General features: G+C 41.3%; 1 protein-coding gene across 1 annotated transcript in view; it reads left to right on the forward strand.

The window, feature by feature from the left end:
* Positions 1-525: 525 nt before the first annotated feature.
* Positions 526-27,230, forward strand: part of LOC120988928 — a 32,712-nt gene continuing 6,007 nt past the window's right edge. The window contains exons 1-5 of the mRNA XM_040416722.1: positions 526-728; positions 1,414-1,495; positions 2,428-2,521; positions 3,107-3,312; positions 3,404-3,631. Of these exons, the coding sequence (XP_040272656.1) occupies positions 526-728; positions 1,414-1,495; positions 2,428-2,521; positions 3,107-3,312; positions 3,404-3,631 (813 nt within the window). The remainder of the gene's footprint in view (positions 729-1,413; positions 1,496-2,427; positions 2,522-3,106; positions 3,313-3,403; positions 3,632-27,230) is intronic.

The raw sequence follows: 27,230 nt of genomic DNA on the forward strand, positions 1-27,230 counted from the left end.
TGAGACATCATTGTCACACATGGATTGGCCACCGCAGAGTCCAGACCTGAACCCCATCTTTGGGATGTGCTGGAGAAGGCTTTGTGCAGCGGTCAGACTCTACCATCATCAATGCAAGATCTTGGTGAAAAATGAATGCAACACTGGATGGAAATAAATCTTGTGACATTGCAGAAGCTTATCGGAACAATGCCACAGTGAATGCGTGCCATTATCAAAGGTAAAAGCGGTCCAACGAAATATTAGAGTGTGTGACCTTTTTTTTTTTTGGTGGCGACTTTTTTTTGGGACAGGCAGTGTATCTCCAGTGCTAAGAAATATTTATTTTCATATGTGTTACTGCTTCTTTAAGAGAGGGGAGTCTACAGAGATACTGTAATTGATCTTTGTCTTGCCTAATCCCTGGTGCCCTGAGAATACCCTGGGGTTCTCTGAGATCACACACACACACATATATATTTCTCGCTGCTTTCCCTCTCTGAGACACAGTGGACCAACCTCTCTCATTGTACATATATGAGGACCATGAAGATTCCTGCTCTAATTCTGTGTCTGGTTCTCTCCGGACCTCTGTCCTCGAAATCAGAGTGTGTCCTACAGCAACAGACGGTAGCCGGCTACATTCAGGAGGGAGATTTTCCCCTGGGTGGAATATTCCCCCTACATCTTAGTCCAGGGACACAGCCAGAGACCTTCACCAATCCACCGAGATCTCATTCCTGCCAACGGTGAGGGCAACAAGGTCCTTGTGCTGGACACCACATCTTCTGGTCCACGTCTTCTCTGCCATTAGTTCATTGTGACTCTTCCCTGTCTCGTTACCTGTCATTTGACAATCTGTAACATCCTGTATTGTCACCCCATGTCAGCGTGTCATCATCCTGTACCCCAAGTGTCAGTGTGTCATTATCCTGTACCCCAAGTGTCAGTGTCATCATCCTGTACCCCAAGTGTCAGTGTCATTGTCCTGTACCCCAAGTGTCAGTGTGTCATTATCCTGTACCCCAAGTGTCAGCGTGTCATTATCCTATTCCCCAAGTGTCAGTGTCATTGTCCTATCAATCCCAGTGATTTTTAACCTAACTGCAAGCGTTCCACAGACCATTATGTCGCTGGCTTTGTCACGCAGGTTGCCCATTTCCTGTACATCTGTAACATACATCTATAGACTGAGTTCTTCTTATATTTATTCCACACCAGGTTCAGCTTTCGTTCCTTTCGCTGGATCCTTGCCTTTCTCTTTGCCGTGGAGGAAGTGAACAGAACTTATGGGGTGTTGCTGAATTTAACACTAGGGGCAGCAGTCATGGACTCATGTAGTGCGGCAAAAGGAGCATTGGGGGGAGCATCATGGCTCCTTTCTGGAGGGTCTGGAGGACCATTAAATTATCATTGCCTATTTCCACCATCAAGACTGGCCGCAGTGCTGGGAGATGCAGGTAGAGATGCAGCTGTGAGTGTAGCCAATATTTTGGGACTCTACAATTACCCACAGGTGAGGATATCACTTAGGGGTCACAAAATGTCTTCATACAATATTATGATAAAAAATATGTTCTGCCCGGTGAAGACCCTGCTCCTTCACTACAATACTCCTCATGTCATGCAAATGCCCCTACCTAATGTATGCAGTCCTGTATTCAGAAATATAAAAACATGAGTGAACAGGTCGGTTCCCATCGAAGAGTCAACATGGACATCTCAATGACTACTTATTCATCTCACTGTCTACCAGTACAATTAGTATAAAACTGGGACGTCATATTGTAATGAGTATTGACCAGTGATTCAACAATCAGTAGTGCAGAAATCCGGTTGCTCTAAGATAGTCAAAAACCTACAAGAATACTAATGCTCAGAACATCCAATTGTTTGAAAAATGCTTGCACCAAGAAGGTCTCATGGATAGCATCCAAATGTGGAGTCTCAATAGGTTGTCTGGCCTAGGAGCCAACAACTACTATGATACTAATGTGTACTCCATAAAATAACACACCTATATGGGATCCCACCATGCTCCATTCCCAGCCGCTTCCAGTGCATGCAGTACCAAAAAGTGGTTTCATCCAGTGATCGCTGCAGTCACCTTAGTGGTCACACCTGCTTTGATGATACGTTACAGCACTAATATACTGTTCAAGCAGATGTGACTACTGAGGCCAGTGAATGTCCACAGCATTCACTGGAACAATCCACTTCTTGATCCTGCAGGAAACAGGGCTGTGGTGTGGGCATGGCAGAACCACAGACAGATGAGTGTGTGTTGTTGTTTTTTTTGTTTAACTTCCAATACCTTCCCATTGATAACTGGAAGATTTATAACATTGATTCATGCCAATGTTGATTACTACTAATGGCTTAAAAATATCAAAAACCTTGAGTAAAAATTGCTCATAATCACATGTTCTCCCCTTTTTTTCCTTGCAGATCAGTTATTTCACACCTCCAGCTGAATTCATCAACAGGTTCTTCTTCCCTTCAGCGCTGAGTGTTGCCCCTATGTTATCTTCACAGGCAAAAGGTATGGCTAGACTGCTCCAAGAGTTTGGCTGGTCTTGGGTGGGTGTCCTGTCCCAAGAAACCAGTTCTTCTCTATTGGGTCAAACTTTTCTTGAAGAGATAGAGGCTTTAAGTGCTTGTCTAGCCTTCTGGGAGAATATTCCTTCAGAATCTTCACCAAAAGATGTGAAACGGATATCAGAAGTTATCAGACAATCAAAAGCCAATGTGGTGGTTGTCTTCTCACTGGAAGCCTATCTAAATCCTGTTTTGTTGGAACTTGCTCACAATGGGGATAATAAAGATAGAATCTGGTTGACCACTGATGCATGGTCCACATCTCCCCAATTAGTAGCTTCCTCTCTCTCCAAATTATTAAGAGGAACTCTTGGAATTGTTCTTCGTAATGGGGCTGCTCCTGGATTCAGAGAGTTCGTTTTTGGATTTCATCCGAGTCGCTATAATAATCATGCATTTTTTAAGGAATTCTGGGAGGAAGCATTCAGTTGTCAATGGTTCATAGAAATGAACAACACATCATTGTATCAGACTAGAGCTATCTCTAGGTTCTCTGTCCCTTCATCAACTTTCCCACCTGCTCCTTTAGCATCACCATCTTCAATAAAGTCTTTGTGTACAGGGTTGGAAGACCCAGCTACTCTACAGATATTTTCAGACATAGAGGATCTTCGAGTTACATATAATGTCTATAAGGCAGTGATTATGGTAGCCAAAACTCTCAAAGACATGGCTGCTTGTAGACAAATGGCTGGAAGCCATTGTGTGAAAATGCATGATTTTAGTCCTTGGGAGGTAAGTATGGGAAGACCATACAAATGGAAAATAAGAATATTTAATATGGCTGCCTGTATGGTTACTCACTAATACTGTTGTGTTCCTACAGCTTTTCTTCTACCTTCGTAGAGTGAGGCTGAAAGGAAACATTGGGGAGTATTTATATTTTGACTCTCTTGGAAATGCACCAGCCATCTACGACTTAATTAACTGGCAAGAGCAACTATCAGGAGGTGCCAACTGGGTGAGGGTAGGAAGCTATGAAAGTGGTGCTCAGTTCGGACAAGACCTATTCATCAACCTAAGTGCAATACAATGGGGAAGGCAGTTTAACGAGGTAAGAGAATGTCCTACATAGTCCTAACAGAAAAGGAAAGCTTTTTCCAGAATAATGACAAAACTATACATTTGTATATTTAGATCCCCACTTCTGTATGCTCTATGAAATGTCCTCCTGGATTTTGGAAGGCTCCACAAATTGGTCAACCCCATTGCTGCTTTGATTGCATTCCATGTGCCACTGGAGAAATATCCAACCAAACCAGTAAGTACAAACCTTAGATGATATCTTACAGAAGAGTAGGTGTCCAGTTAGTTATCCATGCTAGAGAACATTTTTAACTTTAATATTTTGCGTGCAGATGCTATAGATTGCTTCCTTTGCCCTGAAGAAGAGTGGCCAAATTCTGCACATGAAAAATGTCTTCCCCGTGAGGTGGAATTTCTGCACCTTTATGAACCTCTAGGAATGTCTCTGGGAAGCACATCTATCTTAGGCTCCTTTTTGCCCGCCTTTGTACTTTTTCTTTTCATCAAAAACAGAGATACTCCTTTGGTACGTGCTAACAATTGCACTCTTAGCTTTATTCTTCTTGTTACTCTTACGCTGTCTTTTCTTTGCCCCCTTCTTCTTCTTGCTCCACCAGGAAACCAGATCTGTGTTATTCGACAGGCTGCCTTTGGTGTCCTGTTCACTCTCTGTATTTCCTGCCTATTAGCCAAGACTATTATTGTTGTTCTAGCCTTCCGTGCCAACCAGCCAGGTGGTTGCTTTAAAGTACCTATGGGACCACGGTGGCCCATCTTTTTTGTCATGTTTTTCACTTTTGTCCAGTTTGCTCTTTGTTGCTTCTTGTTCTCAGTGGACCCACCATTTCTAGAACATGATGCCAAGACTCTGTTAGGAAAAATTATTATCCGATGTAACTACGGTTTTGGTTTCTGGTTCGTGCTAGGTTACCTTGGACTTCTGTCTACCATCTGTTTTATTGTTGCATTCTTAGCCAGGAAGCTACCTGGGGTTTTTAATGAGGCTACTCATATAACTTTCAGCATGTTGGTGTTCCTGATCGTTTGGATAAGTTTTGTCCCAACCTACCTTAGCATCCAGGGAAAGCTGGCAGTAGCAACAGAAATGTTTGCAATGTTGTCATCCAGTGCCGGCCTACTCTTCTGCATCTTCACACCCAAGGTCTACATTATCCTCTTGAAGCCCCAACTCAACACCCGAGCAATAGTTTCTGGTCAGCAGAGAATACAAACCAATATCAAAGAAAGAACTCAGGCACCATATAGAAGAAGATATACTGGAGGACACTAGTATCAATTGAACTGTCAACTTATCTACTAAAATTGACCACATATTGAAGTAGGCTACCTAGGTTAGCCTATCAATTTCAACCTGTCTATTGTAAATGTTGCATGTTGAGAAAAATAAAAAAAACTTTGAACCATCTATGAGCTTTATTGGGATTTTCAGATCTTGTTGATAACTATAAATAATGGGCAAATTACTGTATCATCATAAAATGAATCAACGTTCAACTCAAGCTTGAAAAAAATGTGTTTTTCCTAATGTCCATGTCAGTGTATTATAAATAATATTGAAACTTCCTGTGCTCTAGAGGTCACACCTCTGCAGTCATCATTAGCATCACAGGTAGGAGAGAGAGAGAGAGATTGAGAAAGAGAGAAAGAGAGAGAGAAGCAGTAGGAATTTTTTTTTATCTGAGTGTGTCCTCTCATCATCTGGGTCCCATAGCAGCTATTAGGTGCTACTAGTTACATCCATGTTCTCCTGACATAAATAAAATTATGATGGTACCTATATTCAGTATAGTTTCAGTATAAAGCTGTGGCCTGCTCTCATTACAAAACAATAGGCTGCTCATATAAGGCATGGATGTGCCAGGTCCTCGAGAGCGAGGGACACAAGTTGTAGATGGAGGTCCTGAATGAGCCTCCCAATCTTTAACCTCCCTAATAAGATATTTGAAAAATGGTTTCTCAAACAAAGCATTGTATTAAGCTAGGGATGCTGGTTCAGATGGAGCAGAAGCACCCACCTGACCATCTGGGTGACCAGCATTAGAATAGTTACATGTACATCTGATACATGATCACAGAAGGTCTCATGTGTAGTGTTGAGTGAACTTGTGATTTGCAAGTTCTGCGTTCAGGTTCGGGTTATCTAAGAATTCCGTTGTTTGGAAGTCCCATCAAAATTATGTTCTAACTAGAGAGCTATTCAATGATTGCCAGTCACGGAAATCTCTAAGCAGTACCAGTGACTTCTTCATTAATAGGCCAGACATCCATATTATTTCTATGAATAGAGGGAGATACATCTAGAATACAACTCTGGTGCCACTTATCTCTGAAGAAGCAAAAGGATCAGAAACCCAAAAATCCAACCAGTCCAATTCCTAGTTCTTCTGCTTCGAAGGGATGGTCAAGCTGCTCCCTTAGACATAAGATGGTTGGTAGCTCCCATCAAACCACCAGGATCTAATGGCCACCACCCAATGTCTATTGGCAGATACTCCACCATGTGGCATTTTCCAACCACCTTTAGATGTTAATAGTCTATTAACAGTTTGATTGACAGGACCCGGGGGCCGTCATTTTCTATGCTGGGATTGCTGCCAGGTGTGCAGCATCTGATTAACCTTCTAATTTTACCCTTGTACACAGGCACATGTTAGTTTTTCCATTTCTTTTGCTATTTTAATAAGAAACCAATAAGTTTATTTTATCAGATTTTCTTTTCTCTGATTCTGAGCTGAACTGTGACATTTTATTTTAAAGGAATTGAATCTTAAAGGGCTTCTCTCAGCAGGATCAGGCACAACACCTTGTAGGGCTTCTCCATCTGATTAAAACCATACCTTTCTTCTCTCGATCCATTGGAAGGAAATTTTCGTTTAGAAATTTGTAAATAAAGCCTTCAGTGCACCTTGGCTCCTCCACTTTGCTTTACAAGACACTCCGTCCTCCACATGATTGACAGGGCCAGACCCTAAAGTGGAGGAGGGAGCGTCCTGGAAAGCAGAACAGTGGAGCTAGGGTGCACTCAGTAGATAGGGCCCACCCCTGCTGCATATTTATATAAAACACTGATTTCTCCTAAATTGCCACAATGGATCAGGGGAAGGTAGAGACTGTTTTTAATCATCCGAGGAAGCCCTATTGGGTAATAAAGCTTGGTTTAATAAGGTTGCTTACTCTGACATATGACCTTTAAAATCTAGATCAAGACCAAGGTAGAGACCTAGATCTAGACCTACTTAGGGACATATGGAAGTAGAGTAGAAAGCGCTAGAAACACCATGGGTCTGCAAGAAAACCAAGAGTAGGAATGTGATAGAGACTCTTAATGGAGCACCTCTAAAACCACAATTCATCAACCAGACGGAATCACATTCTAGATTTAGAATTTAAAAATGGGGATCTAGTGAGGTAACAGTGAGAGAAGATTTGGTTTCCATTGACCACCAAGGTTCTTGTTTTGACATTTAAACAGATTTTCAACCATCGTATTCTACAATCAAGGTTTAAGAAAGACTAATTTCAATGAAATATGTGAGTATTTAAAAAAAGAATTGAGATAAAAGGGTTCTGCTCCAGTATCTAGGGAGTGCATTACCTCTACTTTTGCTCCAGTGTTTGTAGAAGATATTACCTCTAGTTTATGAGTTCTGTCTGTGTGGTTGGGAAGTGCATTGCTTCTATTTGTGTGGGCACTGCTCCAGTGTTTGGGGAGGGCATTACCTCTTGATATATGGATTCTGCTCCAGCACTTGGAGATTAAATTACCTCTAGTTGTATGTTTTTTCTGCTCTAGCATTTGGGAAAGGGTATTACCTCTAGTTGTAATGGTTCTTCTCCAGTGTTTGGGGCAGACATTCCCTTTATTTGAATGGGTTCTGCCCCAACATTTGGGGAGGGCATTACCTATAGTTTCAAATATTCTGCTACGTTGCTGGAGGATGGCATTGCTTCTAGGTGTAAGCATTCTGCACCGTTAATTGTGGAGGGCATTACCTCTAGTTGTATGGGTTCTGCTTCAGTGTTTGGGGACGACACTACCTCATGGTGTAAGTATTCTCCAGACTGAAATCCAGACCATATTTCTATAAGGGATGATGAGAAATATTGCTTGCCAGACCCTTACTGGTACTGTGTGATACCAGTGTATGGTAAAATTATCTTGGGTCTAAAGGCCCTATTACACTACCTGATTTTAAGGCCAATTATCGTAGACAAGCTTTTCATAAGAACGCTCGTTCCCAAAATCATGCAGTTTTTTGTCCAGTTTACCTCTTCATTTAGCTCGATGTGCTTCAAAAGAAACTTCCCTATAGATTTGGTCAATATTTAGTTATTTTTCAGGGATCTCCTTTTTCTCTGTACAGTTACTTTTAGATATGTGTCTCTAATATGTAAACTATTCTAAACTTCTCTACTCCATACCCCTCCACACCTGTCAATTACCAAAGCCTCCTCCTCCTCAAACTACAGCTTACTCCCCAGGGTTATACTGCTGATAACGACCGGCTTACCTACAAAACAGTGAGAAGCTGACAGGTGACCACAAGAGAGCCGGCACCAGACAGCAGGTACAGTACCCAATTACTACCTACACCTATATATACCATGCCCATAGCCAGTATATACTACTACTACACCATGACATGTATATACACACAGCCCAGATCCAGTATATACACTACTACACCATGACCTGTATATACACACAGACCAGATCCAGTATATACACTACTACACCATGACATGTATATACACACAGCCCAGATCCGGTATATACACTGCTACACAATGACCTGTATATACACACAGCCCAGATCCGGTATATACACTACTACACCATGACATGTATATACACACAGCCCAGATCCAGTATATACACTACTACACCATGACCTGTATATACACACAGCCCAGATCCAGTATATACACTACTACACCATGACATGTATATACACACAGCCCAGATCCGGTATATACACTACTACACCATGACATGTATATACACACAGCCCAGATCCAGTATATACACTACTACACCATGACATGTATATACACACAGCCCAGATCCGGTATATACACTACTACACCATGACCTGTATATACACAGCCCAGATCCAGTATATACACTACTACACCATGAACTGTATATACACACAGCCCAGACCCAGTATATACACTACTACACCATGACCTGTATATACACACAGCCCAGATCCAGTATATACACTACTACACCATGACCTGTATATACACACAGCCCAGATCCGGTATATACACTACTACACCATGACATGTATATACACACAGCCCAGATCCAGTATATACACTACTACACCATGACCTGTATATACACACAGCCCAGATCCAGTATATACACTACTACACCATGACCTGTATATACACACAGCCCAGATCCGGTATATACACTACTACACCATGACATGTATATACACACAGCACAGACCCAGTATATACACTACTACACCATGACATGTATATACACACAGCCCAGATCCGGTATATACACTACTACACCATGACATGTATATACACACAGCCCAGATCCGGTATATACACTACTACACCATGACATGTATATACACACAGCACAGACCCAGTATATACACTACTACACCATGACATGTATATACACACAGCCCAGATCCGGTATATACACTACTACACCATGACATGTATATACACACAGCACAGACCCAGTATATACACTACTACACCATGACATGTATATACACACAGCCCAGATCCGGTATATACACTACTACACCATGACATGTATATACACACAGCCCAGATCCGGTATATACACTACTACACCATGACATGTATATACACACAGCACAGACCCAGTATATACACTACTACACCATGACATGTATATACACACAGCCCAGATCCGGTATATACACTACTACACCATGACATGTATATACACACAGCACAGACCCAGTATATACACTACTACACCATGACATGTATATACACACAGCCCAGATCCAGTGTATACATTACTACACCATGACCTGTATATACACACAGCCCAGATCCAGTATATACACTACTACACCATGACCTGTATATACACACAGCACAGATCCAGTATATACACTACTACACCATGACCTGTATATACACACAGCCCAGATCCAGTATATACCCTACTACACCATGAACTGTATATACACACAGACCAGATCCGGTATATACACTACTACACCATGACATGTATATACACACAGCCCAGATCCGGTATATACACTACTACACCATGACATGTATATATACACAGCCCAGATCCGGTATATACACTACTACACCATGACATGTATATACACACAGCCCAGATCCAGTATATACACTACTACACCATGACATGTATATACACACAGCACAGATCCGGTATATACACTATTACACCATGACATGTATATACACACAGCCCAGATCCAGTATATACACTACTACACCATGACCTGTATATACACACAGCACAGATCCAGTATATACACTACTACACCATGACCTGTATATACACACAGCCCAGATCCAGTATATACCCTACTACACCATGAACTGTATATACACACAGCCCAGATCCAGTATATACTACTACTACACCATGACATGTATATACACACAGCCCAGATCCAGTATATACACTACTACACCATGACATGTATATACACACAGCCCAGATCCAGTATATACACTACTACACCATGACATGTATATACACACAGCCCAGACCCAGTATATACACTACTACACCATGACATGTATATACACACAGACCAGATCCAGTATATACACTACTACACCATGACCTGTATATACACAGCCCAGATCCAGTATATACACTACTACACCATGACATGTATATACACACAGACCAGATCCGGTATATACACTACTACACCATGACATGTATATATACACAGACCAGATCCAGTATATACACTACTACACCATGACCTGTATATACACACAGCCCAGATCCGGTATATACACTACTACACCATGACATGTATATACACACAGCCCAGATCCGGTATATACACTACTACACCATGACCTGTATATACACACAGCCCAGATCCGGTATATACACTACTACACCATGACATGTATATACACACAGCACAGATCCGGTATATACACTACTACACCATGACATGTATATACACACAGCCCAGATCCAGTATATACACTACTACACCATGACATGTATATACACACAGCCCAGATCCGGTATATACACTACTACACCATGACATGTATATACACACAGCCCAGATCCGGTATATACACTACTACACCATGACATGTATATATACACAGCCCAGATCCGGTATATACACTACTACACCATGACATGTATATACACACAGCCCAGATCCAGTATATACACTACTACACCATGACATGTATATACACACAGCACAGATCCGGTATATACACTATTACACCATGACATGTATATACACACAGCCCAGATCCAGTATATACCCTACTACACCATGAACTGTATATACACACAGCCCAGATCCAGTATATACTACTACTACACCATGACATGTATATACACACAGCCCAGATCCAGTATATACACTACTACACCATGACCTGTATATACACACAGCCCAGATCCAGTATATACACTACTACACCATGACATGTATATACACACAGCCCAGATCCAGTATATACACTACTACACCATGACCTGTATATACACACAGCCCAGATCCAGTATATACACTACTACACCATGACATGTATATACACACAGACCAGATCCAGTATATACACTACTACACCATGACCTGTATATACACAGCCCAGATCCAGTATATACACTACTACACCATGACATGTATATACACACAGCCCATATCCAGTATATACACTACTACACCATGACATGTATATACACACAGCCCAGATCCAGTATATACACTACTACACCATGACATGTATATACACACAGCCCAGATCCAGTATATACATTACTACACCATGACATGTATATACAGCCCAGATCCGGTATATACACTACTACACCATGACATGTATATACACACAGCCCAGATCCAGTATATAGTACTACACCATGACATGTATATACACACAGCCCAGATCCAGTATATACACTACTACACCATGACATGTATATACACACAGCCCAGATCCAGTATATACATTACTACACCATGACATGTATATACACACAGCACAGATCCAGTATATACACTACTACACCATGACATGTATATACACACAGCCCAGATCCGGTATATACACTACTACACCATGACATGTATATACACAGCCCAGATCCGGTATATACACTACTACACCATGATCTGTATATACACAGCCCAGATCCAGTATATACACTACTACACCATGATCTGTATATACACAGCCCAGATCCAGTATATACACTACTACACCATGACCTGTATATACACAGCCCAGATCCAGTATATACACTACTACACCATGACCTGTATATACACAGCCCAGATCCAGTATATACACTACTACACCATGACATGTATATACACACAGCCCAGATCCAGTATATACACTACTACACCATGACATGTATATACACACAGCCCAGATCCGGTATATACACTACTACACCATGACATGTATATACACACAGCACAGTTTCAGTATATACACTACTACACCATAATATGTATATACACACAGCCCAGATCCAGTATATACACTACTACACCATGACATGTATATACACACAGCCCAGATCCGGTATATACACTACTACACCATGACATGTATATACACACAGCACAGATCCAGTATATACACTACTACACCATGACATGTATATACACACAGCCCAGATCCGGTATATACACTACTACACCATGACATGTATATACACACAGCCCAGATTCGGTATATACACTACTACACCATGACCTGTATATACACACAGCCCAGATCCGGTATATACACTACTACACCATGACCTGTATATACACACAGCCCAGATCTAGTATATACACTACTACACCATGACATGTATATACACACAGCCCAGACCCAGTATATACACTACTACACCATGACATGTATATACACACAGCCCAGTTCCAGTATATACACTACTACACCATGACATGTATATACACACAGCACAGATCCAGTATATACACTACTACACCATGACATGTATATACACACAGCCCGGATCCAGTATATACACTACTACACCATGACCTGTATATACACACAGCCCAGATCCAGTATATACACTACTACACCATGACATGTATATACACACAGCCCAGATCCGGTATATACACTACTACACCATGACATGTATATACACACAGCCCAGATCCGGTATATACACTACTACACCATGAACTGTATATACACACAGCCCAGATCCAGTATATACACTACTACACCATGACATGTATATACACACAGCACAGATCCAGTATATACACTACTACACCATGACATGTATATACACACAGCCCAGATCCAGTATATACACTACTACACCATGACCTGTATATACACACAGCCCAGATCCATATATACACTACTACACCATGACATGTATATACACACAGCCCAGATCCAGTATATACACTACTACACCATGACATGTATATACACACAGCCCAGATCCAGTATATACACTACTACACCATGACCTGTATATACACACAGCCCAGATCCACTATATACACTACTACACCATGACATGTATATACACACAGCCCAGATCCAGTATATACACTACTACACCATGACATGTATATACACACAGCCCAGATCCAGTATATACACTACTACACCGTGACCTGTATATACACACAGTCCAGATCCAGTATATACACTACTACACCATGACCTGTATATACACACAGCCCAGATCCGGTATATACACTACTACATCATGACCTGTATATACACACAGCCCAGATCCGGTATATACACTACTACACCGTGACCTGTATATACACACAGTCCAGATCCAGTATATACACTACTACACCATGACATGTATATACACACAGCCCAGATCCAGTATATACACTACTACACCATGACATGTATATACACACAGCCCAGTTCCAGTATATACACTACTACACCATGACATGTATATACACACAGCCCAGATCCAGTATATACACTACTACACCATGACCTGTATATACACACAGCCCAGATCCAGTATATACACTACTACACCATGACATGTATATACACACAGCACAGATCCAGTATATACACTACTACACCATGATATGTATATACACACAGCCCAGATCCGGTATATACACTACTACACCATGAACTGTATATACACACAGCCCAGATCCAGTATATACACTACTACACCATGACATGTATATACACACAGCCCAGATCCAGTATATACACTACTACACCATGACATGGATATACACACAGCCCAGATCCACTATATACACTACTACACCATGACCTGTATATACACACAGCACAGATCCAGTATATACACTACTACACCATGACCTGTATATACACACAGCCCAGATCCAGTATATACACTACTACACCATGACATGTATATACACACAGACCAGACCCAGTATATACACTACTACACCATGACATGTATATACACACAGCCCAGATCCGGTATATACACTACTACACCATGATATGTATATACACACAGCCCAGATCCAGTATATACACTACTACACCATGACCTGTATATACACACAGCCCAGATCCGGTATATACACTACTACACCATGACATGTATATACACACAGCACAGTTTCAGTATATACACTACTACACCATAATATGTATATACACACAGCCCAGATCCAGTATATACACTACTACACCATGACATGTATATACACACAGCCCAGATCCGGTATATACACTACTACACCATCATATGTATATACACACAGCCCAGATCCAGTATATACACTACTACACCATGACATGTATATACACACAGCACAGATCCAGTATATACACTACTACACCATGACATGTATATACACACAGCCCAGATCCGGTATATACACTACTACACCATGACATGTATATACACACAGCCCAGATTCGGTATATACACTACTACACCATGACCTGTATATACACACAGCCCAGATCCGGTATATACACTACTACACCATGACCTGTATATACACACAGCCCAGATCTAGTATATACACTACTACACCATGACATGTATATACACACAGCCCAGACCCAGTATATACACTACTACACCATGACATGTATATACACACAGCCCAGTTCCAGTATATACACTACTACACCATGACATGTATATACACACAGCACAGATCCAGTATATACACTACTACACCATGACATGTATATACACACAGCCCAGATCCGGTATATACACTACTACACCATGAACTGTATATACACACAGCCCAGATCCAGTATATACACTACTACACCATGACATGTATATACACACAGCCCAGATCCAGTATATACACTACTACACCATGACCTGTATATACACACAGCCCAGATCCAGTATATACACTACTACACCATGACCTGTATATACACACAGCCCAGATCCAGTATATACACTACTACACCATGACATGTATATACACACAGCCCAGATCCAGTATATACACTACTACACCATGACATGTATATACACACAGCACAGATCCAGTATATACACTACTACACCATGACCTGTATATACACACAGCCCAGATCCACTATATACACTACTACACCATGACATGTATATACACACAGCCCAGATCCAGTATATACACTACTACACCATGACATGTATATACACACAGCCCAGATCCAGTATATACACTACTACACCATGACATGTATATACACACAGCCCAGATCCAGTATATACACTACTACACCATGACATGTATATACACACAGCCCAGATCCAGTATATACACTACTACACCATGACATGTATATACACACAGCCCAGACCCAGTATATACACTACTACACCATGACCTGTATATACACACAGCCCAGATCCGGTATATACACTACTACACGATGACATGTATATACACACAGCACAGATCCAGTATATACACTACTACACCATGACCTGTATATACACACAGCCCAGATCCAGTATATACACTACTACACCGTGACCTGTATATACACACAGTCCAGATCCAGTATATACACTACTACACCATGACCTGTATATACACACAGCCCAGATCCGGTATATACACTACTACATCATGACCTGTATATACACACAGCCCAGATCCGGTATATACACTACTACACCATGACATGTATATACACACAGCACAGATCCAGTATATACACTACTACACCATGACATGTATATACACACAGCCCAGATCCAGTATATACACTACTACACCATGACATGTATATACACACAGCCCAGTTCCAGTATATACACTACTACACCATGACATGTATATACACACAGCCCAGATCCAGTATATACACTACTACACCATGACATGTATATACACACAGCCCAGATCCAGTATATACACTACTACACCATGACATGTATATACACACAGCCCAGATCCAGTATATACACTACTACACCATGACATGGATATACACACAGCCCAGATCCACTATATACACTACTACACCATGACCTGTATATACACACAGCCCAGATCCAGTATATACACTACTACACCATGACATGTATATACACACAGACCAGACCCAGTATATACACTACTACACCATGACATGTATATACACACAGCCCAGATCCGGTATATACACTACTACACCATGATATGTATATACACACAGCCCAGATCCAGTATATACACTACTACACCATGACCTGTATATACACACAGCCCAGATCCGGTATATACACTACTACACCATGACCTGTATATACACACAGCTCAGACCTAGTATATTCACTACTACACCATGACATGTATATACACACACAGCCCAGATCCGGTATATACACTACTACACCATGACATGTATATACACACACAGTCCAGATCCAGTATATACACTACTACAACATGACATGTATATACACACAGCCCAGATCCGGTATATACACTACTACACAATGACATGTATATACACACAGTCCAGATCCAGTATATACACTACTACACCATGACCTGTATATACACACAGCCCAGATCCGGTATATACACTACTACACCATGACATGTATATACACACAGCCCAGATCCGGTATATACACTACTACACCATGACATGTATATACACACAGCCCAGATCCAGTATATACACTACTACACCATGACATGTATATACACACAGCCCAGATCCAGTATATACACTACTACACCATGACATGTATATACACACAGCCCAGATCCAGTATATACACTACTACACCATGACATGTATATACACACAGCCCAGATCCAGTATATACACTACTACACCATGACATGTATATACACACAGCCCAGATCCAGTATATACACTACTACACCATGACATGTATATACACACAGTCCAGATCCAGTATATACACTACTACACCATGACATGTATATACACACAGTCCAGATCCGGTATATACACTACTACACCATGACCTGTATATACACACAGCCCAGATCCAGTATATACACTACTACACCATGACATGTATATACACACAGCCCAGATCCAGTATATACACTACTACACCATGACATGTATATACACAGCCCAGATCCGGTATATACACTACTACACCATGACCTGTATATACACACAGCCCAGATCCAGTATATACACTACTACACCATGACATGTATATACACACAGTCCAGATCCGGTATATACACTACTACACCATGACATGTATATACACACAGCACAGATCCAGTATATACACTACTACACCATGACCTGTATATACAGACAGCCCAGATACAGTACAGGGAGTGCAGAATTATTAGACAAGTTGTATTTTTGAGGATTAATTTTATTATTGAACAACAACCATGTTCTCAATGAACCCAAAAAACTCATTAATATCAAAGCTGAATATTTTTGGAAGTAGTTTTTAGTTTGTTTTTAGTTTTAGCTATTTTAGGGGGATATCTGTGTGTGCAGGTGACTATTACTGTGCATAATTATTAGGCAACTTAACAAAAAACAAATTTATACCCATTTCAATTATTTATTTTTACCAGTGAAACCAATATAACATCTCAACATTCACAAATATACATTTCTGACATTCAAAAACAAAACAAAAACAAATCAGTGACCAATATAGCCACCTTTCTTTGCAAGGACACTCAAAAGCCTGCCATCCATGGATTCTGTCAGTGTTTTGATCTGTTCACCATCAACATTGCGTGCAGCAGCAACCACAGCCTCCCAGACACTGTTCAGAGAGGTGTACTGTTTTCCCTCCTTGTAAATCTCACATTTGATGATGGACCACAGGTTCTCAATGGGGTTCAGATCAGGTGAACAAGGAGGCCATGTCATTAGATTTTCTTCTTTTATACCCTTTCTTGCCAGCCACGCTGTGGAGTACTTGGACGCGTGTGATGGAGCATTGTCCTTCATGAAAATCATGTTTTTCTTGAAGGATGCAGACTTCTTCCTGTACCACTGCTTGAAGAAGGTGTCTTCCAGAAACTGGCAGTAGGACTGGGAGTTGAGCTTGACTCCATCCTCAACCCGAAAAGGCCCCACAAGCTCATCTTTGATGATACCAGCCCAAATCAGTACTCCACCTCCACCTTGCTGGCGTCTGAGTCGCACTGGAGCTCTCTGCCCTTTACCAATCCAGCCACAGGCCCATCCATCTGGCCCATCAAGACTCACTCTCATTTCATCAGTCCATAAAACCTTAGAAAAATCAGTCTTGAGATATTTCTTGGCCCAGTCTTGACGTTTCAGCTTGTGTGTCTTGTTCAGTGGTGGTCGTCTTTCAGCCTTTCTTACCTTGGCCATGTCTCTGAGTATTGCACACCTTGTGCTTTTGGGCACTCCAGTGATGTTGCAGCTCTGAAATATGGCCAAACTGGTGGCAAGTGGCATCTTGGCAGCTGCACGCTTGACTTTTCTCAGTTCATGGGCAGTTATTTTGCGCCTTGGTTTTTCCACACGCTTCTTGCGACCCTGTTGACTATTTTGAATGAAACGCTTGATTGTTCGATGATCACGCTTCAGAAGTTTTGCAATTTTAAGAGTGCTGCATCCCTCTGCAAGATATCTCACTATTTTTGACTTTTCTGAGCCTGTCAAGTCCTTCTTTTGACCCATTTTGCCAAAAGAAAGAAAGTTGCCTAATAATTATGCACACCTGATATAGGGTGTTGATGTCATTAGACCACACCCCTTCTTATTACAGAGATGCACATCACCTAATATGCTTAATTGGTAGTAGGCTTTCGAGCCTATACAGCTTGGAGTAAGACAACATGCATAAAGAGGATGATGTGGTCAAAATACTCATTTGCCTAATAAATCTGCACGCAGTGTATATACACACAGTCCAGATCCGGTATATACACTACTACACCATGACATGTATATACACACAGCCCAGATCCGGTATATACACTACTACACCATGACCTGTATATACAGACAGCCCAGATCCGGTATATACACTACTACACCATGACATGTATATACACACAGCCCAGATCCAGTATATACCCTACTACACCATGACATGTATATACACACAGCCCAGATCCAGTATATACACTACTACACCATGACCTGTATATACACACAGCCCAGATCCGGTATATACACTACTACACCATGACCTGTATATACACACAGCCCAGATCCAGTATATACACTACTACACCATGACATGTATATACACAGTCCAGATCCAGTATATACACTACTACACCATGACATGTATATACACACAGCCCAGATCCGGTATATACACTACTACACATGACATGTATATACACACAGCACAGATACAGTATATACACTACTACACCATGACATGTATATACACACAGCTCAGATACAGTATATACACTACTACACCATGACATGTATATACACACAGCCCAGATCCAGTATATACACTACTACACCATGACATGTATATACACACAGCACAGATCCAGTATATACACTACTACACCATGAACTGTATATACACACAGCCCAGATCCGGTATATACACTACTACACCATGACCTGTATATACACACAGCCCAGATCTGGTATATACCCTACTACACCATGACCTGTATATACACACAGCCCAGATCTGGTATATACCCTACTACACCATGACATGTATATACACACAGCCCAGATCCAGTATATACACTACTACACCATGACATGTATATACACACAGCCCAGATCCAGTATATACACTACTACACCATGACATGTATATACACACAGCCCAGATCCAGTATATACACTACTACACCATGACCTGTATATACACACAGCCCAGATACAGTATATACTACTACTACACCATGACCTGTATATACACACAGCACAGACCCAGTATATACACTACTACACCATGACATGTATATACACACAGCCCAGATCCAGTATATACACTACTACACCATGACATGTATATACACACAGCCCAGATCCAGTATATACACTACTACACCATGACCTGTATATACACACAGCCCAGATCCAGTATATACACTACTACACTATGACCTGTATATACACACAGCCCAGATCCAGTATATACACTACTACACCATGACATGTATATACACACAGCCCAGATCCAGTATATACACTACTACACCATGACCTGTATATACACACAGCCCAGATCCGGTATATACCCTACTACACCATGACCTGTATATACACACAGCCCAGATCCAGTATATACCCTACTACACCATGACATGTATATACACACAGCCCAGATCCGGTATATACACTACTACACCATGACATGTATACACACAGCCCAGATCCAGTATATACACTACTACACCATGACCTGTATATACACACAGCCCAGATCCAGTATATACACTACTACACCATGACATGTATATACACAGCCCAGATCCGGTATATACACTACTACACCATGACCTGTATATACACACAGCCCAGATCCAGTATATACACTACTACACCATGACATGTATATACACACAGTCCAGATCCGGTATATACACTACTACACCATGACCTGTATATACACACAGCCCAGATCCGGTATATACACTACTACACCATGACCTGTATATACACACAGCCCAGATCCAGTATATACACTACTACACCATGACCTGTATATACACACAGCCCAGATCCAGTATATACACTACTACACCATGACCTGTATATAAAACATAAGCCTTCAGTCATACTTTCCTTGGTTATTACAGATACGTTTGGCAGTTATGGATCGCATTGTAATATTGCTGCTGTATGCTTTGGTGAGTCAAATCAAAATTAGAGGTATTATATTCTGTTTTATAATAATTAAAGGGGTATTTCAGTTTTTTGTTTTTCTTTATATAATAGAAAATCATACAGTTTTTAATATACATATATAAAAAAAAAAAATCTGCATACATACGTTTGTGATAGCAGGCAGACCACTATATGCAGTAGAATTGTATAGCCCATGCATTAGTCCTATGTAATGCATGCATGGCACAACTGAAACATGGCATCAGTCATGTGACTCTCCACATCATATAATTCTTGACATTTAGGAGGCAGCAGTGTTACACAACATACCTGTGTTGGGTCAGCACATAGGACACATCTATGTGATAAGTAAATAGGACTAGTGATTCAATCATCATTTTTCATGTTGTTTATTGCAGTAACTACATTACTGGGTGCATTTACATGGCTTTATGTCTGTAAGTGGTTTGCAAAATGGCAGCCTGTCTCTAGGTGATGGTATAAAATGGCAGCCTGTCTCTAGGTGATGGTATAAAATGGCAACCTGTCTCTACAGTAGGTGATTGTATAAAATGGCAGCCTGTCTCTAGGTGATGGTATAAAATGGCAGCCTGTCTCTAGGTGATTGTATAAAATGGCAGCCTGTCTCTAGGTGATGGTATAAAATAGCAGCCTGTCTCTAGGTGATGGTATAAAATGGCAGCCTGTCTCTAGGTGATGGTATAAAATGGCAGCCTGTCTCTAGGTGATGGTATAAAATGGCAGCCTGTCTCTAGGTGATGGTATAAAATGGCAGCCTGTCTCTAGGTGATGGTATAAAATGGCAGCCTGTCTCTAGGTGATGGTATAAAATGGCAGCCTGTCTCTAGGTGATGGTATAAAATGGCAGCCTGTCTCTAGGTGATGGTATAAAATGGCAGCCTGTCTCTAGGTGATGGTATAAAATGGCAGCCTGTCTCTAGGTGATGGTATAAAATGGCAGCCTGTCTCTAGGTGATGGTATAAAATGATAACCAACAAAGCAACACTGAGAACTATTAAGCTAAAAAGGTATATTTTTATTAGACATATGGTTAAAAACATAGACAAAGAGATGACAGACAAGTGCAAAATAGTGCAGTGCAATCCTGGGAGAGTTAGTTCAGTATAATAGAGTAAAAAGGTAAGCGACCAAAAAATATATATATATACAGGGAGTGCAGAATTATTAGGCAAGTTGTATTTTTGAGGATTAATTTTATTATTGAACAACAACCATGTTCTCAATGAACCCAAAAAACTCATTAATATCAAAGCTGAATATTTTTGGAAGTAGTTTTTAGTTTGTTTTTAGTTTTAGCTATTTTAGGGGGATATCTGTGTGTGCAGGTGACTATTACTGTGCATAATTATTAGGCAACTTAACAAAAAACTAATATATACCCATTTCAATTATTTATTTTTACCAGTGAAACCAATATAACATCTCAACATTCACAAATATACATTTCTGACATTCAAAAACAAAACAAAAACAAATCAGTGACCAATATAGCCACCTTTCTTTGCAAGGACACTCAAAAGCCTGCCATCCATGGATTCTGTCAGTGTTTTGATCTGTTCACCATCAACATTGCGTGCAGCAGCAACCACAGCCTCCCAGACACTGTTCAGAGAGGTGTACTGTTTTCCCTCCTTGTAAATCTCACATTTGATGATGGACCACAGGTTCTCAATGGGGTTCAGATCAGGTGAACAAGGAGGCCATGTCATTAGATTTTCTTCTTTTATACCCTTTCTTGCCAGCCACGCTGTGGAGTACTTGGACGCGTGTGATGGAGCATTGTCCTGCATGAAAATCATGTTTTTCTTGAAGGATGCAGACTTCTTCCTGTACCACTGCTTGAAGAAGGTGTCTTCCAGAAACTGGCAGTAGGACTGGGAGTTGAGCTTGACTCCATCCTCAACCCGAAAAGGCCCCACAAGCTCATCTTTGATGATACCAGCCCAAACCAGTACTCCACCTCCACCTTGCTGGCGTCTGAGTCGGACTGGAGCTCTCTGCCCTTTACCAATCCAGCCACGGGCCCATCCATCTGGCCCATCAAGACTCACTCTCATTTCATCAGTCCATAAAACCTTAGAAAAATCAGTCTTGAGATATTTCTTGGCCCAGTCTTGACGTTTCAGCTTGTGTGTCTTGTTCAGTGGTGGTCGTCTTTCAGCCTTTCTTACCTTGGCCATGTCTCTGAGTATTGCACACCTTGTGCTTTTGGGCACTCCAGTGATGTTGCAGCTCTGAAATATGGCCAAACTGGTCGCAAGTGGCATCTTGGCAGCAGCACGCTTGACTTTTCTCAGTTTATGGGCAGTTATTTTGCGCCTTGGTTTTTCCACACGCTTCTTGCGACCCTGTTGACTATTTTGAATGAAACGCTTGATTGTTCGATGATCACGCTTCAGAAGCTTTGCAATTTTAAGAGTGCTGCATCCCTCTGCAAGATATCTCACTATTTTTGACTTTTCTGAGCCTGTCAAGTCCTTCTTTTGACCCATTTTGCCAAAGGAAATGAAGTTGCCTAATAATTATGCACACCTAATATAGGGTGTTGATGTCATTAGACCACACCCCTTCTCATTACAGAGATGCACATCACCTAATATGCTTAATTGGTAGTAGGCTTTCGAACCTATACAGCTTGGAGTAAGACAACATGCATAAAGAGGATGATGTGGTCAAAATACTCATTTGCCTAATAATTCTGCACGCAGTGTATATAGATGCCTGTATGTAAAGAGGACTCCTATACAAGAGCTACACTTGAGAAAAGTCCACAGTGCAAATAAATGCATTCAGTATGAAAGTGCAAGTGCGTATATTCAGTTGTGACTAGGGGACATAAGGTATAAATCCTCAAGTGTGGCTCTTTCCAAAAGTTCAATTGTATCTATACCGCTATAAGTAACAAGCGGTAAAGTGCAAGTGCAATATAGGAGATAAGAGGTGAATAGCAAGACCATGTATGGTACAAAAAAGGCAAAGGGCCGCAACAAAGATAGTGAAACATGCGGTCCAAACAAAGCAAGGTCACATACCGTTATGGAAGTAACAAGTCCACAGGAAGACTGCACACCCCGACGCGCGTTTCGATTTGAAACCTTCCTCTGGGGGTACCGTATAAAATGGCAGCCTGTCTCTAGGTAATGGTATAAAATGGCAGCCTGTCTCTAGGTGATGGTATAAAATGGCAGCCTGTCTCTAGGTGATGGTCATGTTTTTAATAAAGTTTAGTGTAAAATGAAACACGCACAGATCAGTTTGTGCACAGACACTGAGATACATGATGAGATACTGCTGCAGGTAGTAACGCTGTATATACTGTATATATTCTGCTCCTCAAAACAAAGCGCTATTTTACTGGACAAGCGGGCAGGAAAAAGCACGAAGGAAGAAGAAGGAGGTTGCTCACATGACCCAGAGAGGAAGTGGGAGGAGAGAGCTTACCCTGATTGGCTCGCAAGCTGACAGACAGGCAGGGAGGTGCCCTTGCAGAATATCATTCTGTGTTAGGCTCTAAAAGAGGGTGGTTGAGTCTTGAAAAAACGATCTTAGGGACAGTGTGCAGCCACAATCAAGCTTCTATTCTAGTGTGAGAGACAATGAAAGGAAAGACTAGAAAGAACTGTGTAGAATAGGGACAGGCAGGGAAAGCTGTCAGCCAGGGAGTGAGGAGCTAAGACTGGGTGTGCTTCCCAGCATAGCTGCAGAACGTTAAAAGCAGCTAACTGCAAGAACATTTCTCTCCCCCCCCCCCCCCTTTGAACAGAAATACAGCTTTTAAAAAATAAAATAAATATATATCTATGCTGATAGACGTAAGTATTGCAGCGCTCACCTGTGTATCTCTTTGGGAGGCACGGACAAATGGCCTGGACACGGTCATGTAGAAATTACAAAAGAGCTGTAGAGTCCAGCTTCCCATAAAAAGATTATTTTATTCATTCGACGTAAAATCCAGACATCCAATACAGTATAAAATGTCTACGCGTTTCGGACCCCAACATATAGGTCCTTCATCATGACATACAAATAAAAGACTGAGCCCCCTTCTTATTAGCAAGGATAAAGACCAAGCCAATTAATTAAATTGCTCACAACACATGCAATAAAGTTGGGAGTGGTCAAAACACAGAAACAAAATAAGGGGAAGCACAAAGAAAAATGTACTACAAAACATTTAAGACAATCATCTACTGTATATTGCAGAATTAAGTCATGCTTTTTATTCAGACCCTTGGGTGCACAACTTCCCCATCTGAACATCCAGAATGCTTCTCTGCTGAGAAGCTTCTGTCTGTAATTCCCTCCTCTGACAGGGAAAGGAACTTTCTCAACTCCTTGTGCTGAAAACGCAGCCTTTGTGAACAGTGGCAAAATGGAAGCTGGCCGCTGAAACATTGCGTGTGTTATAATGAGGGATATCTGACACTTGCTTTCTGATTCTAGCTTTAATTGGTTTCGTCATGCCACCAACATACTGCAATTTACAGTCCCGGCAAGTAATAACATAAACCGCATGTTCCGTATTGCAGTTCATGTATTGCTGTATTGAGTAGCTAGACTCATTCGCTGTAGGATTGACTGTTTTCACTGACCGTCCTATATCTACAGCAGATGCATCTATTGCCACCGCATTTAAAGCTGCCTTTATATGAAAGCCATGTATGCACATTTACAGGACGGTCAATAAACAAACTGGGACTGACTTTCTGTCCTATGGTGGGAGCTTTCCTCGCTACAAATTTGACTCCTGCTGAAACCACATCACCCCGGTCTTTATCGTAATCTGTGAACACCGTGATCAGATGAATCGCCCCTCCCAACCAATGACGCCATTCCTCGAAAGCCAACTTAATGGCCAGCAACTGTTACCCACATCGTAATTTCTCTCTGCGGAAGGCACATGGACGCCATTTACCAGGTGACGGACCCTGCGATAAAACTTCTCCTACCCCTACCTTGGACGCGTCAACTTCCACAATGAAAGGTTGTGATTCATCCGGCTGCACCAATATAGGGGCAGAAGAGAAGCACTCCATGACCGCAGAAAAGGCTCGCAACGCCGAATCAGACCACACTGAGACATACGTCCCTTTCTTAGTCTTGTCAGTTAAGGGTTTCACCACATTCAGTCCAATCCCATTGGCAACATGATTACAATTTCATTATACGAGAAAAAGTACACAGTAAAACATACCAAAATTCATACGAATCAGATCAATGATAATAACTGTTCCTAAAGTCATAGGCTTTGAACTCTTCTACTTTTCCCCATAAACTATCATCTAGATACCGATATCATTGATATTCCTTTGACTTCTGACAAGGTACACTCCAACACACATATTCCAGATATTCACAAAAAATTATTATCCAATCCCCCCAACTACCCCCTCTCCCCCCACCCTATTATTATCGCAGGAGCCGACTGAGATCATCCACTCGGGTATAGGAGTACACCATACAAGAGAATTCCAATCCACCCTGACCATATCTGTTCCCATTGAATGTTTTTTCTCCCAAAATAATACACGTTCATAATTCTTTATCCTGTTTATTAATTGTTTCCATTCCTCAAACTCAGGGTAATTTTCTGATCCCCATTTTCTAACTATTATTACACTTGCAATTAATAGCCCTTTCGACCACATTATATTTTCCTTCTTATTGTCATGTCCTGCTCAGACTATGTACGGAGATCTGCCAGATTAGCAGCACATGTCTAGTCATTTGTTTTGTTTTGGAGTCGTGCTAGATCCACCTCCCTTCAGGTACACTGGGTGGGGTCGTTGGTTTAAATTACTCCCCTCCCAGTGTTCCCTGCGGGTTATAGCTTCTGTCAGGCTGTAGAAGCAAGGAGTGAAGGATTGGCTTTTCTTGCTCAGATAAGATAAGTTGGTTTCTGATGTCTTTGGTTTGCTGTCTAGGCTGTTTGTGTGTCGTCTGTCCCCTCCTGGTTCTGAGGGAGCAGGCTGCCCCTTTTCCCCTTTCACCATCTCAGGGATTCTAGGGTATTCTCAGCCCAGGCACGAGGACACATTATTCCCACCTTTAGGGTCTGAATGTGGGCAAAGCAGAATAG

The sequence above is a fragment of the Bufo bufo genome, chromosome 1 (genome assembly GCF_905171765.1).
Source record: "Bufo bufo chromosome 1, aBufBuf1.1, whole genome shotgun sequence".
In the NCBI taxonomy this organism is placed as follows: domain Eukaryota; kingdom Metazoa; phylum Chordata; class Amphibia; order Anura; family Bufonidae; genus Bufo; species Bufo bufo.